The 16343-nt window shown below is 37.4% G+C and overlaps 1 protein-coding gene across 2 annotated transcripts in view; it reads left to right on the top strand.

The window, feature by feature from the left end:
* The window catches only part of LOC121319593 (CCR4-NOT transcription complex subunit 4-like), a 41029-nt gene that overhangs the window by 12217 nt on the left and 12469 nt on the right, over positions 1–16343 (top strand). For both annotated transcript variants that reach the window (XM_041257183.1, XM_041257184.1), the window contains exons 3-11: positions 806–1003; positions 1331–1417; positions 2394–2495; positions 4469–4594; positions 5313–5437; positions 7496–7699; positions 8774–8831; positions 10649–10904; positions 11396–11881. In XM_041257183.1, coding sequence (XP_041113117.1) covers positions 806–1003; positions 1331–1417; positions 2394–2495; positions 4469–4594; positions 5313–5437; positions 7496–7699; positions 8774–8831; positions 10649–10904; positions 11396–11881 — 1642 coding nt within the window. The remainder of the gene's footprint in view (positions 1–805; positions 1004–1330; positions 1418–2393; positions 2496–4468; positions 4595–5312; positions 5438–7495; positions 7700–8773; positions 8832–10648; positions 10905–11395; positions 11882–16343) is intronic.

The following is a 16343-nucleotide window of genomic DNA, read 5'->3' on the forward strand; positions in this document are numbered from 1 at the left end:
TTCAGTTAAAAGCTCAAAGAAAATGTGCAAAATAATTGAGGAAGACGGTACAGTATGTGGCAGAGTTAGGCCTTCTGTATAGCACCTGCCTCTCGGGCATATGTGGAGCACATTTTTTTCTGTTTGTGGGATTAAACTGTAAGGCAGGGAAACAGAGCAGGATCTACCCTTGAAACCAGAGTCTTTTTGAAGCTGAACCACAATCTTATGAAGTTCACTTACAATTACTGTGGGATTGTTGACCAGATCACATAGGTGGGTGTGTTTTGCATTGTTAAAGTGGTGAATACTTTGTTGTATGCACTATAAAGAAACTTGTTGTGAACCTAAAAAAGTCTTAAAATGAAGAGATACTAAAACTGAATGTTCTTTCTAAAACTAAAATATCTTTTTGAATATAGTAAACTAAAACTAAATAATTTTAAACGAAAATGAAGTCAACAAAATAATTATTTTACCAACTGGATAAAAACTGAATTGAAATATTGAAACTGAGAACACAAAATGCTTGTTAAATTGAAAATAAAGGGCCTACAAATATTGTTTTTTAAATGAGTAAATGTACAGCACATGTATTTTATACTGCAGTATATCTAACAAAAGAAAAAAGACTGTGTACCTATATTTCATACCCACCCAGTATATCTGGCCTACAAAGTGCAGTTTGTGGCAGGTAAAAACTGGTCAGACTGTTGCCTGTGTGAGAGTTGTGTTTATCTGGATGTGGCTATGTTGTTAACATAAGATCTCCAGTAGTTAACCTGTATGTACTCTGTAACCTGCCCTCCCTCCATGTTCCCTGCAGCCTTACCCTGAAGACCCTGCAGTGTACAAACCCCTTTCACAGGAGGAGCTGCAGAGGATAAAGAACGAGAAGAAACAGAAGCAGAACGAGCGCAAACAGAAGATCTCGGAGAACCGTAAGCACCTCGCCAGCGTGAGGGTGGTGCAGAGGAACCTGGTCTTCGTGGTGGGGCTGTCGCAACGGCTTGCCGACCCAGAGGTCAGGGGAACCACCTTCACTGGTTACTGCAGTTCAGTTCTTATATAGAAAGGAGTAGGGCTTCCATGTTTACAGTACAGAATGTACAATTCTTGTAAATATTACAAAAAATGCCATCGCTTCATAGATCTTACATGTGCATTACATTTTTAAATGGTATTTTTTCTAAGCTACTAAACATGTTGCTGGTCACTCGCTGCAGATAGCTGTACTTCCGGCTTGTGGCCCACATTCTACTTCAAGAGGTCACTTGAAGGTTGCATGGTTATTTTTTATTGTTTGTTTTTCACTTTCTTTTAAATCTCATTTGCATTCTTCTTGTTGCAGGTTTTAAAACGGCCAGAATATTTTGGGAAGTTTGGGAAAATACACAAAGTAGTCATCAATAACAGCACGTCATATGCAGGTTCACAGGTAAGGGGACAAGCTTACTAAAACGTGGCAGATTTTTAATTGCAGGATTGTATTAACATTTACGGAACCACAGGCGGATAGCTGGGCTGGAATGGGTGTTATGGTTCACCTCATGAAAAAATGTCTTTGTAAATCAGTCTTCCCTGAAATTGCTATGATCACATCAGACCTGGTCAGTTATAATGATATAATTACAGTTACAGCTACAGTTATGCAGGTGTGCCAGTTTCAACTACAATTACAATGATATTGTAATATTGCAAATAGTATGAATTATACAATTGTATGAGAGAGCTAAAACAATCTCTTAAGAAAAAGCAACTGTTTTAAAAAGAGTAAAAAGGCATGGACTTTAACTGAGTTTATGAAACTATTTCAAGCGCTGTTTAAGCACTATAACTTTTAGGATAGGCCTAGATAGACTTACAAAATAAGTATCAAGAGTAAAAACTAAAAAATGGATTTACAATTTAAAAAATGTGTCTGTCTTTTGATTTAAATATTTTTTTTGTTTAATTTCCAAAACCTTTAAACTTTAAGGATAAACACATTGGAACATACTTCAACACACTAACATATTACAGTGACATAGTAATTCTGAATGAACATTTCTTTTTGCAGCTTTAAGACCATTGCATACCACATTTGTTCCAGTGCTGTCATTTCAGGCGTACAATGAGATAAAATTTAACTAATTTGAAGTACAAACTCAACAAGTCACTATTGTTAAACAATTAGAGATGTGCATGTTTGTTAAAGTAATATTTGTTGTACTGTAAATGTGGCTAAAGAAACAGACCTTGTGCACAATGGTCTTTAGATAAAAGTCCCATTTTAAATGTATTAAGTGTTTTTTTATTATTATTATTATTATTATTATTTTTTAACATAAGTGTTAGAGCACTGAAGAGCTGTAATTGTATTTGTATTGAAAAAGTATGTCTAATTAAATTCTATCTCTGACTTTAATCCATAGGGTCCCAGTGCCAGTGCGTATGTTACTTATATTCGATCTGAAGATGCCCTCAGGGCTATACAATGTGTCAACAATGTAGTAGTAGATGGTAGAACTCTTAAGGTGAGTAGTGCAGTTTATGAATGCCACAATAAGCAAGTATTTAGTGCATTTTGTCAAACTTAATAGAAAGCTTTTGGCTTTCGTTCAAAGCAGTACATGCTCTACTACAAGTATTAGTCCTTGTGTGGCCCAGACTTTTAGGTTGAAGTTTTTTGGCGTAAAGTTAAGTTTAAACAAAGTGGGAGTTGTGAATCTGGAATGTAATTTGCTTTGGATAGCACAAGAAACAATGGTAACTTAGACAAATGCTCCAAGGTATTCCAGTCTTGCTTTTTTTTTTTTTTTTTTTTTTGTGGAAAGTGGAAGGACAGTGTGTGTGTGTATATATATATATATATTATACAGTAGCAGTCAAAAGTTTGAGTACACCTGCTTGAAACCAGGTTTTTCATGATTATCTATGCTTTTAACTGTATAAACTTGTCTGTAAACACTTATTATTTCATTATATGATATGGGTACTTATATAAGTTGATAATCATTAGTGACTTGTATTCAAAAATTAAATTTTTAAATGAAAATGTAAATCTTGTCAATTTCAGTGAAACGGTCACCCAAAGCAAGGGGATTTCAGTCTGAAACCCAAGTCAGTTAAAAGTCTGAAATGTGTGTAACACGGTGTTAGAACACTGGCCTAAGTATAAAAGTTTCTTTGTTAGATGTTCTCTGAGTTAACTAGCATGTTACCAATTAACCTTTTTGTCACCAATTATTGTTAACAGGTGAGAGTCCATGATTTTACTATAAATATAGGTAGCATGGGCACAAGTTTGTTGTTCCTGAATGTGAGGGAGCAGAAAAAGACTGTAATTACTTTAAGAAATGAAGGTCAATCTTTAAGACAAATCGCAAGAACTTTGCAAGTGTCTGTAATTGCTGTGGTGAAGACCATCAAACGATTTGAAGAAGTTGGCACTTATGAGGACCAAACAAGGTCAGGCAGGCCAAGGGTGACCTCAAAATCAGAGAACAAGTTTATTCGAGTCACAAGTCTGCAAAACCGACGATTAACTGCCCCTGAAATACAAGATCAGCTATATGCTACTAGAAGTACAGATGTTTCAACATCAACTGTTCAGAGGAGATTGCATGAAGCTGGCCTAAATGGAAGAATTGCTTCAAATAAACCATTGTTAAGACTGCAGAATAAGAGGAAGAGGCTTGCCTGGGCCAAAAAATACAGAAACTGGACGTTTGAGGAATGGAAGTCGGTCTTATGGAACGATGAGTCAAAATTTGAAATATTTGGGTCCAACCACCGAGTATTTATAAGACGCAGAGAGGGTGAGCGCATGAGTTCTGCATGTGTGGTTCCCACTGTCAAGCATGGAGGAGGCCGTGTCATGGTCTGGGGTTGCTTTGCTGGTGACATAGTTGATGATCTTTACCAAGTCCATGGCAAGCTCAACCAGCATGGCCGTCATAGCATACTTGAGGCATGCCATTCCATCAGGATTACGGCTAGTTGGGCAGTCCTTCATTCTTCAGCAAGACAATGACCCGAAACGCACCTCAAAGTTGTGCAAGAACTATGTGGCGAAGAAGGAAAGTGAAGGAGAACTCAATCTAATGACCTGGCCTGCCCAGTCTCCAGATCTCAATCCCATTGATCTTATATGGAATGAACTAGACAAGAGTCAAAGCAAAGCTGCCCACTTGTGCCCTAAATCTGTGGGAATTGCTGCAGAAGAGCTGGGAAGACATGTTGGGTGATTTCATATTTCATATATTGTAACATGTTTTCATTTCCAAGTATTTACAGAAACGTATACAACATAAAACATCGTCAATTATGAAAATAAATCTAGTTTCCAGCAAATGTACTCAAACTTTTGACTGGTACTGTATATATATATATATATATATATATATATATATATATATATATATATATATATATATATATATATATATATATATATGCATCTGTTTTGCATCTGTTTTGTTGACCTTTTTTGTGTTCTGTCCTATAGGCTTCTTTAGGTACAACTAAATACTGCAGCTACTTTCTAAAAAGCATGCAGTGCCCTAAACCAGACTGCATGTATCTTCACGAGCTGGGCGATGAAGCAGCCAGTTTCACTAAAGAGGAGATGCAGGTAACGCAAACGTCAGGCTCTTCTTTTTATCTGTTACAATTCGTTTCCTAATAGGAATATTCTGTATAGAGCTTGATTAGATGGTTGTTTTATCAGGAAAGGGGGGTGGAGGGTGGGGGGCCTGAAGACCTGAAGGCCTGAAACATGAAAGCACCATATGGGGTGTCCCTCACTGACTGATTTTTAGATTGTTGTGCAAATTGCAACTCTGATTTGTATTCCGTCGTATATAAAAGCTGCACTTCCCTGTTGTAAGTCGGTTTCAGTCCCAATGGGCAAGACTTCAGATCTAGAAGACTTTGTTAGACAGCTTACAGTAGGTGCTTCTTTGGTCAGTGATTCCATGTGCAGTACTGCACAAATTGCTGATCTTAAAAGGGAAGACTAGGGCTCATTATGAACTTTGACAAAGAATGTGGTTTGATCTCATCTTAACAAGAGTTAATTCAAATATTTGTTTTACGCTCTTTTAAACTTTATGCATTGACTTTGTAATGGATACTGTAGGTCCTGTATATGTTTGCTAGTTTGGAAATATGTTAATGATGGACAGATATAAGGAGATTTTTTTGTCCTATTTTACTATTTGTCCAGGACACAGTGGGTAACATGACTGCTCTTTTCACAGAGTGCCATGGGATCTTGAATGTCCACATTACAGTAGATGTAAAGCACACTCCCTCTTTCTCTCTCTGTGTGTCTCTCTCTCTCACTGTAGGCTGGGAAGCATCAGGAATACGAACAAAAGCTGCTGCAAGAGCTCTATAAGATGAACCCCAATTTCTTACAACCTTCTCTAGGGGGAGGGGAGAAGTCAAAGGGCAAAGCCAGTGCACTGCAGAGGTATTTATTCCCCAAAGCTGCAAAAACTGTTTTTAGAGAAGTGTGTTCTAGTAAAACATGTACTTGTAACTGCAGTCAGTTGTAATCTGCAAAAAATCTGCTGCTTCTTGATTAACTACTTTTTTTAAATTTTAAAATACCTTATAGAAGTAGGACTCCAGAAACATGGTTGATTTATTTGCTGAATCAATGGCAACCAGCTGAAGTGGAGGGGATTGGGGTGCATTGTCATTAAATTAAGGGTAAAAAATGATAGATCTAGACCTGGAATGCATGTTCCCCCTTTTTATTTAGAGGTTGGCACGGGTACCCAGGTACCTGTCAGGTCTCTTTACTACCCAGGTATCGATTTATTAATTTGAGAATTTAAAGAAAATGTAGAAAATATGACAATACAGTTTTAAGCGCAGGTCTCTGGCCGGTGTAATAAAGACAACATTAAAACAAGCTTTTGCATTAAGCCTTTTCTTAACTGACAGGAGATCAATCTTTTACAGAAAACAATAACGCAAGAACGGCATGTACACCTCAATGGTAATGCGGCCACTGTTCTTCTCAGGAACTAAATCTGACAGAAAACAACATAACATCTGTTGGTTTATGTCAGTGATGATAACTGATCTATTAATAATAACCGTGTGGCTTCCAATACAGAATGCTTTATCTGACGTTGTTGCACATATGTAATTTCTTACCAAAAATATAAAATAAGAAGCCTTTATTTAAAAATAAAAAAGCAAAATAAAATAAAAATAATAATAATTGTTGCATGCATTATGTAAGTGTGCTTCCTTTTTTTGAATGAAATATTTCCTTGGCAAATTCCGTTTTCTCCTGCTTGGTAAAGAAATTCCACCCAATGCTTTGCTTGGATACCATTGTTATGTATTCACAAGACAGAATTTAGTGATCAGGAATGGCATTTTATTGTTACAACCAAACAGACGCACATGTCCCACTAACTCTTGCGACTGCCGTCAAAACCCAGCTGGCTCAGTTTACAGTAGCTATAGCGGTGCTGTACTACTGCATTGGTTTTAAAACTGAACATAACAGCCATGTTAAGAACAACAACAGTGGAATATGGCCAATATATATAAGAATCCTGCAGCATGATGCACATTTAACTATTTAAGAAATAATAATAATAATAATAATAATAATAATAATAATAATAATAATAATAATAATAATAATAATATTATTATTTTGATGTTTCCAATACTGAAAAAGGTTACACAATTCTACAGATCTGATGTGTACTATATAGTATTTAAATGTATATCATGCACTTAAAAACATTAATATGTGATTATTTATTTTTATTTCAATCATTACACGAAAAAGTTATCCAGTATATACCCATAAAATAAAGTTAGTTTTTTATTTCATTACATACTCTGTAGACCCATAAAAAATACCGCCCATGAGACCAAGCCTGTTTCGGATTTTCCATATATATATATATATATATATATATATATATATATATAATATATATATATATATGTGTGTGTGTATATATATGTATATATATAAATTCCTGTGGTATTCCAGTAATGAATTGTATGAATTATTGCATGTATACAGTAATCCATTCCATATACTTGAGTGAGATGGGGGGTGGGGACTGTGTTCATATCAACTTTAAATCACAGGTATTTAGAATTAAGGAGCCATTTGTGACTGCAAGTAGCTACAGTATGTAGTGCTTTTGGTCATGTATCACAGTAGGTTATAGTGTCAGGATTCATTGCTACGCAGTGAAGCATTTCAAACCTCATAAGAGGTACTTGACCTGTTTTATTTTCTAAGCTGAATTCTAAAAGGGGTTTTAAGAGAACTCTTGAGTCTTAGTACTGAGTTAAGTGTGGTTTCTGAATATGAGCAGCCATTAACTTGGCATGGTTATTTCTGTATGTGATCATTCAAATTTTAAGAGTGGTGATTATAGGTAGTTAGTCACAAAAATAATTAGTGTCCATGGAGATACACACATAGTAACATATTCCTTCTCTCTTTCTCTCCTCTCCCTCTTTCTCTCCCTCTCCATGACAGGCCCAATAGTAATAACAAAGATGCCTGGCCATCATTACAGAGTTCTAGTAAAGCAGCAAACGACCTGCTGAATGAACACCGGAAGACGCCTCCTCTCCTCGATAATGGTTCTGATCAAGAACACATGATGCCGGACGGGCCCGACTCAGAGTTGGGGCAAGTAGCCACCCTTTCCCCCTTCACAACGCCTTGCGACCCTTCAAGGTACTAAAACCCAACGAGCTCAACCAGCCCACATGGACAATTTCTGACTACTGTTGAAATACAGTTGTCATTTTGTGTTTCAGGGGAGGGATACAAAAAAAAAAACTAAAGAACAGCCCTAACAATGTTGTTGTACTTTGTTAGAAGGTGCTTGAATGATGTCTTTACAATTTGATGTGGTTACATTTACGTGCATATATTGAACTTGAAGTTTCTGTTTGGTAAATGTACTCCAAATACTCCCAAACATTTGTTTTCTTTTAAATATTCATAAGCTGATTTATATGTTCTCCCCAATATTAGATTTTCGTGTAAGTATTTCAATTTAGTTTTTGATCAAGCTAGTAGTTACCACGCCCAGCAATTGCTACAATAATCAGACTTTGGCTAACATAATCAGGTAATAATGTGTTTGTCAAGTAACAGAGAACCACGTATGAACATTATTTGATCCTCTGACTTCTAATCTCCTGCTGTATCCTAGAGTACAGTGCAGGGCTTCTTATTACAATGTCAGAGTCAAAATAAAACAGCATTTTAATCAAAATATTGTATTTCCTGGAAACCGGAAATGCGCAACACTATGTATACAGCAAGTTGTGACTGTCTAAAGACCTCTTCCATATATGAGCGAATTTTGTGTGTGTATTGAGTTTGTGCATCTGTCTTCCATCTTCAACCCCCTTTTGGGATTTCATATGCATGCTGTAGTTCTACCTGGTGGCATCATACACCTAATGGCCTCTTTCATAGGCAGTAAGAGGCCTAGGTGTGTGTGTATCCAAAAGTTAACTTTACAGGTTAAATGCTGTTTTTAGACAACATGCTATTAATTTACAGTAATATCCTCAAACACTAATTTCTGACTCCTCCACAGCTAAACTGGAAGAGACCAAGTGGTGCATGTTACAGAAAAATTAAATACAAATAAATGACAGTCGAATGTTGCTTGAAAGCTTACTTGGTCCCATAAAGTTTTATACCTTAGCCCCCAAAGACTGCCACTCCACATATACATGTATAATATATTACTTTTTAGCTGTAATACCACAAACTTTTTTTATCTTTCCCCAGCCCAATTGACAAACCTCCAGAATCCCTCAGTTTAGGCAACGGTGAACATTTACAACAGGTAAGCAAACAACAAAAATAAGTTTAAATTTAATATTGAATGCTTTGCATGAACTCTTATCATGCAGCATAATCCAACTTCAAGGATTGCTGCAGAATTTGTCAGGTGTAGTTAATCAGATTAACACTGGTGGCTGGTTTCACAGATGCTGATTAGTACTAGTCCTGGACTACCCAATATTAATTTAGGTAAGGTAAACCAAGATTAGTGGTAATCAGAGTATGTGAAACCAGCCATTAGTCTGTTTAGTTTGGTACTTTTCGGTTTAGACCAGGGAAATTAAAAGCTTACAGGAATCAAATAATAGTTAGAGATACAGTAGCTAACTGGCCTTCTAGTGTATGTACAGGGTCATATTTATTTTTCATTTAAAAAAAGAAATGGATACGTGGCTTCTTTCAATGATTTCAAACAAATGATCAATTAAGCAAAACAGTGGACCCTTAAATTTCAGTGGATCTATGTGTATTAATAACACCGTGTAACAGATTTTTTTTTTTTGGTTCCTGGGTAGTAAGTGTTATTTCCTAATTGCTTATGCCTCAAAAGTATAGCAAATGGCTATTATTACCCACAAACTTTGCTTTTGTGACCAGGACAGTGATATTTTGAAATGTACCTATTTTCCAGAACATTCCAGATAGATTCAGTGCTGAGTAAACTTGGAGTAACTTCTAAAACTTTCTAGAACTTTCCAGTAATATAAATAGTAGTATAAATACAGGGGCCTTAAGCCCACCAGTTCAGTTTAGTTCCAGCTGCCTAAGTGGATACATATCTGCATTTTTCTGAGATGGCATCAAGAGGCTGCAATGGTGGCATTCCTGATGGGTCTCCAAGGCGGTTTTACCAAGTTTCCCTGCTATCTTTGCCTTTGGGACAGCAGGGACACCAAGTCGCACTACCTCAGACGGGACTGGCCACAGCGGACCGAGTTCTCTGTGGGGAGGAACAACGTCAAGTGGGAGCCACTGGTGGACCCCTGGAAGGTGCTGATGCCACCACTGCACATCAAATTGGGCCTTATGAAACAATTTGTCAGAGCTCTAGATAAGGAGTCGGCAGCCTTCAAGAACCTTCAAGACTTCTTCCCAAAGCCGTCTGAGGCAAAGGTCAAAGCCGGTGTCTTCGTCGGACCACAGATAAAGAAGATCCTGGAGTGCAATGAATTCCCCAAGAAGCTTACTAGTAAGGAGAAAGCGGCTTGGAACAGCTTTGTCGCAGTGGTTCGGGGCTTCCTGGGCAATCGCAAGGCTGAAAACTATGTGGAGCTGGTTGAGACTCTGGTGAAGAACTATGGCACAATGGGCTGTAGGATGTCCCTCAAAGTCCATATCCTTGATGCTGATCTTGATAAATTCAAGGAGAACATGGGAGCGTACTCGGAGGAGCAAGGCGAGCGCTTCCACCAGGATATACTGGACTTTGAACGCCGCTACCAAGGACAGTATAACGAGAACATGATGGGAGACTACATTCGGGGGCTGATTCGTGAAAGTGATTTACAGTATAATCGTAAATCCCGAGAAACTACTCACTTCTAAATCTTTTGTAGTCATTTTTGTATTACTTTAGTATAAATACATGTTAATTTGGATTCATATTTTGTTTTTTTCTGACTTTATGTGAACGAAAAGACCATTTTCTCATTGGAAATAGGTAAATTTCAAAATATCACTGTCCTGGTCACAAAAGCAAAGTTTGTGGGGAATAATAGCCACTTTTTATACTTTTGAGGCATAAGCAATTAGGAAATAACACCTACTACCCAGGAAAAAAAATTGTGTTACATAGTGTAATTTGCCTTGAATTTTCAGATCCCCAGCTTTGACTCGCCATCACCACCTCCTGGTCTCTCAAAACCCAGCCTGGTGGTTCCCCTTAGTGCATCTAATCACAGTGCACGGTCGCCTTTTGAGGGAGCTGCGGCAGAGTCGCAGTCCCTTTTCTCAGACAACAGTAACTTTAGACACCCCAACCCGATCCCCAGCGGTCTGGCCCCTTTCCCCAGTTCTCCCCAGAACAACACAGACTGGCCCACTGCACCGGAACCACACAGCCTCTTCACATCAGGTAGACTTTCTCTCTGAACTGCAGAGCTATTTAGTGAAGGTGTAAAATTAGTTTCACCGAGTCATTGAATGCTATCAGACTAATCACAAGTACGTGATTTAGTTTTATAGCTATGGATCTGTCCTAAAGTTATTTTAAACATGAAATAGTCTTTGGCTTGACAGTAGTAGATATTAATGATAAAAAGTTAAAACATATTTGTGTTCTCTCGACAGACTTATCCCAGGTTTATGGAGATTTATTTAGGCAAAGTCATGTGTTTTGTATGGCTTTTTTTGGCCTGTCATAAGTATTGTCTGAAAAATGTTTGTTTTTAAATTGTGAAAATACAAAGCATGAATCTGTCCCTCATAGGGATATAGTGAAAGTATACAGACATGTGTCTAGAGAATTATACATCAAGGGAATTACTTATTTTTACCAGAAATTATTACGTGTATCAGAATCTGGTTTCTCATCTAACCTCTCTACTTCTGCCCCTCCTGCTGTAGAAACTATACCAGTATCATCATCCACAGACTGGCAAGCAGCTTTTGGTTTTGGTTCCTCGAAACATCAAGAGGATGACCTCGGATTTGACCCCTTTGACATCACCCGCAAGGCACTGGCGGACCTTATTGAGAAGGAACTGTCTGTCCAGGACCAGTCGCCCCTCTCCCCAGGCTCCTTACACAATCCTCTGCACGGCCCCTCAGTCAATGGGCTAGGAGCTGGCTTCATGCATAGCACCGCCGCACCTTCTAATGCCAACTTCCCGAACTCAGTGCTGCCTCCGCGGTTTCCTCAGTTCCAGCACAGGGCGATGTACAACTCATTCAGCTTCCCTGGCCAGCCCGCCCGCTACCCCTGGATGGGTGTCCCACGCAATAATGTCATGCACTTGAACCACACAGCAAACCCCACCTCAAATAGTCATTTCTTGGACTTGAGTTTACTGCCACAGCACAGTACAGGCTTAGGAGGGATCTCAATCACAGGTAGGAACCTCGACTGGCGTTAAATACATTCCTTTTTATTTTTATGGGTTGGACAAAAAAAGAGAAATGCCTGCAATATCTAGAATATATGTGTCAATAGGCTCCCCCTCACATTAATTTGTTATGCCAGTGGTATCCCTGACGTGTTATCTAAAAATCAATGCTGCATCCACCTGGCTGTTTCAAGTATATTTGGGTCATAATGGGCAGATCTGGCAGACTTTGAGAGAGGGCTGATGGCATTTAAAGACAGAAATTTACAGTTGATGCTTGATTAACAAAAGTGATGACCCTAACTTTAATTTGAAGCATTTATCCTGAAGGACTGGTTGCATTCCCCTCGAAAACATATATTACAGATTGCAGACCTGTTGAAGCAGACAACTGTTTCTGTTTGCTTGTCCAACCTCTGTGTGAAATCTTATTCACCCACTACAAGCATTATGATTTCAGAAATCCAGTTATAAGGCAAAATGTTTATGACTCCCTTTAGCTCATGACATTCCACTAGCACTTTAATTCTTATAAGGCAGAACACAAATAACACAATCTTGCAACTATGGCTATCGACTACGGTCTTATAAAGGGGGAATTACCTACCATATAATTGTTTACATATATCTTGAGGTTTATATATCATTTAGAGTTATTTTTAAGTCCCATATTGCCTCATATGTATAATATAATAGCCTATACAAGCTGCTGTTGGTTAATTTAGAAGTCCACAGAAAAACAATTCTCATCCAGCCAATTTGCTTTGTCCACTGCCAGAATAAAAGAAAAAAGATTATATTATGTTTTTTCTTTGAGAGAATTATTTAAACTGAAAAGCCTGAATGAGGTCAACCCTAAAAGGTTTAGCCATGAACTTAATTGCTGAAGACAAATAAACGTTTATTTTAGTATGCAGGGGTGTTAAAAGCATCACACATTTGCTGGCATCTGATTATTTTAGTGGATTTCCCTGCCCTAGAAATATTTACTTTTTACTTATTCCCCCACACAATCCATTATTATCATTGTTATCATATTGGACATTCTTAAGATGAATTAAAAGGACCTTCCATTTTTGACTAGTGTTGCTATTTATGGCTCCTGCTATTCAACCTAGTTAGGTTTCTCTTCACAGTGGAGAAGACCGGATACATTTATTTCAGATAACCCTATTGGTTAAGTACTCAGAGGCGGAAAGCACACTTGTCACAAGAACACGCTACTGCCGATTCATGTGTTTGTCATTGCTATATGCTTATTACTGATTGAAGGGAATTTTACAGGAAAATAATCTGTATACTATAGATGACAGACATAATGATCCATTTTTATATTTGTAATGGCAGCTAGAAAAGGCAGCGGGTCTAATATTTGAAAGGAGAGAGTCTTATACAGCCTGCTAGAGCAGACTATGGTAAAGTTCTCACTAAATAAGTTGGCAAGCACACAGTGCTATATATATCATTCAGAGGTGTTAGTGCAACCGATTCACTGACAAGTTGTTAGTTCTAGCCTGGTAGCCCATGTTTTATTTATTTTCTGGTTTGTGAATTAAGATCACCCTCTGTATTTGTCAATATACTGGAATTGATTTGAATTTCAGAAACAGCAGTGGACACCTTTGCTGGCCTCATTCCTTTTAGTGTATTTGTAAACCCATACTAGTCTGTCTACTTTGCTAATTGATTGATTACACCATGTGTATAAAAGTATAGAACATGGCTATTATTCCCTACAAACTTTGCTTTTGTGACCAGGACAGTGATATTTCAAAATATCACTATTTCCAATGGGAAATTGGGCAAATGTGTGTCTTTTCGTTCACATAGTCAGAAAAAAACAACATATGAATCCAAATTAACATGTATTTATACTAAAGTAATACAAAAATGACTACAAAAGATTTAGAAGTGAGTAGTTTTTCTAGATTTACGATTATACTGTATTTACTTTGCCAAACAAAATGAAAATACAAAGTATCTATTTAAAAAAAATACTTTTTTTTTTTTTTTTTTAATATGACATGTCCTGAATTTTTAGCAGACTTGATATGGGCATCGGAGTCAGGTTTTACAAACTGCCTGTGACTGACAGCTGCAGTCTTGGGTTTCGGTTGTAGGCTACTGTTGGTGGATTCCGTTTTTCTTTTTGCAACAACTACCGGCACCACCCAGGGAACATTAATAATGCTGATGATATCATCAAAAAAGGCAGATTTTCATTCTTTAACAATTGTATACCCATTCATAAAGTTGAATGCATTACTTTGGTGATGTGTTCCGAACCTTCGAAGGTCAAAATGTACCCTTCGTTGCAGCCCTAGTAAAGTCACATGATGAATTAACTCCGCAAAAATGTAAAATTCCATTCCCAAAATGCCTAATTCTGTAGTCGCAGAAAATCAGTAGCCCTACATTCATTATTTGCTTTGGATCTAGCATATTTCTGTGGGCGGCATGGAGTACAGTTACCAATATTTTATCGAGCAATTATATTCTGTGTGCCCAATTAATCGAGTGCTATTTGGATGCTTAACTGATAGCCCTAGTAACCACTGCTGTCTGTTACATGCTGTCAGGTTAGGACTTTACTAACACAGAGTATCTGACCGGCAACATGCTATTTCCCATATGACAACCCTACACAATTATAGGTGCTATCGCCAATTCCATACACAACATATGCAAAATATCTAATATGTAAACAGGCTGAGTTCATTGCAGTCATCAGCTGCATAGATTAACCTTTTGGCAGAATGAGGCAACAAACAAGTGACTACAAACATTAAGTTACTGTTATTGGATCACTTTAGTGTCTAAACAAGATGAGGCTTTATTTTAGCCGTTGAATATGGTAGCAACCAACTTGCTTCTAAGTGGCACCCAACAATTGGAGTGGGAGACCAGTTTTTTTGGCATAGGACACATTTGCTCCTAAAATAGTTTTTCTGGAGACATTGTGTTCTATTCAATTGATCTAACATTGTTGTATCAAAATACAGACATCCTTTAAAACAGTGTGTTCATTTCAGTGTAAAAGTGGTGGCTTGACCCTCACTGATCACTCAAAGAAATCTTGTGTTGAGAAAAATCCAAACTTTACTCTTGTTACTGTTAAGTTCCTGACATACAGCCCCTTGCAGATTGGGTTAAGGGGTCTAGTGGGGCAAAGCTGTAATCTGGCTTGGTTAGGCTGGACCTCTGGTAGTAAAGAGCTACTGGATTTCTTTGTTTCTCATTTGTCAGTTCTGTTAGTTTTCTGTGTAGACCTCATAAAAAATTAAATAATGCTAAACTGACTAAAACAGCCAAATGAAAATACATTGAAAGAAGATAAAATGTTAGTTGAGGTCCCGAATTATTGTGAAACTGGAATAAGCAGTAAACTGGGCAAAACAAACAAAAGAAATACTGCAGCCAGGTATCTGGAAGCTGCATTAAATTAGATGCTTTTGTGAGCAGGCCAGTTTATTATTAAGGTAGCTGCATTTACTATGCTTGTGTGTTTTGTGACTAATCAATGAATAGCACCTTAATAAAACACAAACCAGTTTACCTATATGTGTGCTGTAATCAAACACAAATAGAAGTGTCTGTAAGGGAGGTGATGGTTAAGGTATCTGTAGCTAATATGATTTAGCATAGCTTAGAGTGAGTCTTTGAGTAGTTATAGTGAGTTAAATTATTTTGTCTACTGAGTTGAGAATAAACTTGTAGGAACAGTGGTCGGTCAATTTAATCCCATAGGACCATATTTGAACCCAATCAATGAAAAACATTTTCTGTTTTGAGAATGCATTTAAAATCCTTTTCTGTATCGTGTTATAAAGACTAAACACGTTGGATTGTGACAAGGTCATGTGATTTGTAGAGAAGAAACTGGTGGTATCGGGACACATAGGGCAGCAAGACTATGATATGAAGAGAGAATGTGTTTTTGGAAAGCTTCAGTTGCATTGTATCTAATGACTGGGTAAGCCAAGTTCACACATTGAGTGTCACAACTGAGTGTCATGGTAGCAGATGCAGTTGTGCCTGCAATGCAGTATTTAATCCCTGATGGACATGGTTAGTACCAAGACACTGATGGTCTTTACTCCCATCAATTGACATTTCAAATAGGTCAGATATTGTTAATGGTATAATGTATTCAGTTTCACATAATGATAGAAAATCTGCAAGAAATGCTTTTTTTTTTTTTTTTTTTAATTTTGATTATTTTATTGTGGCAAGCAGGTTTCAAGGTGGAGGAAAGCTAAAACTAGGTGGTAACTGGATCTGCTTTCTGATAAAGTAGAATACACCAAAGGTTATCTGAATATAGTAAATATACCCACATGAAATATATTTGTGTACAAACTAAACCTGATTTTGAGAATACACTGTAATAGCCCATTCTTCAAGTAGCATTTTCTCCCCTCAATGCATCAGTTTGGGTCTTCATTCCTGTTTAACCTTTAGGTTGCAAT

Source organism: Polyodon spathula, chromosome 8 (assembly GCF_017654505.1).
Source record: "Polyodon spathula isolate WHYD16114869_AA chromosome 8, ASM1765450v1, whole genome shotgun sequence".
Lineage (NCBI taxonomy): Eukaryota > Metazoa > Chordata > Actinopteri > Acipenseriformes > Polyodontidae > Polyodon > Polyodon spathula.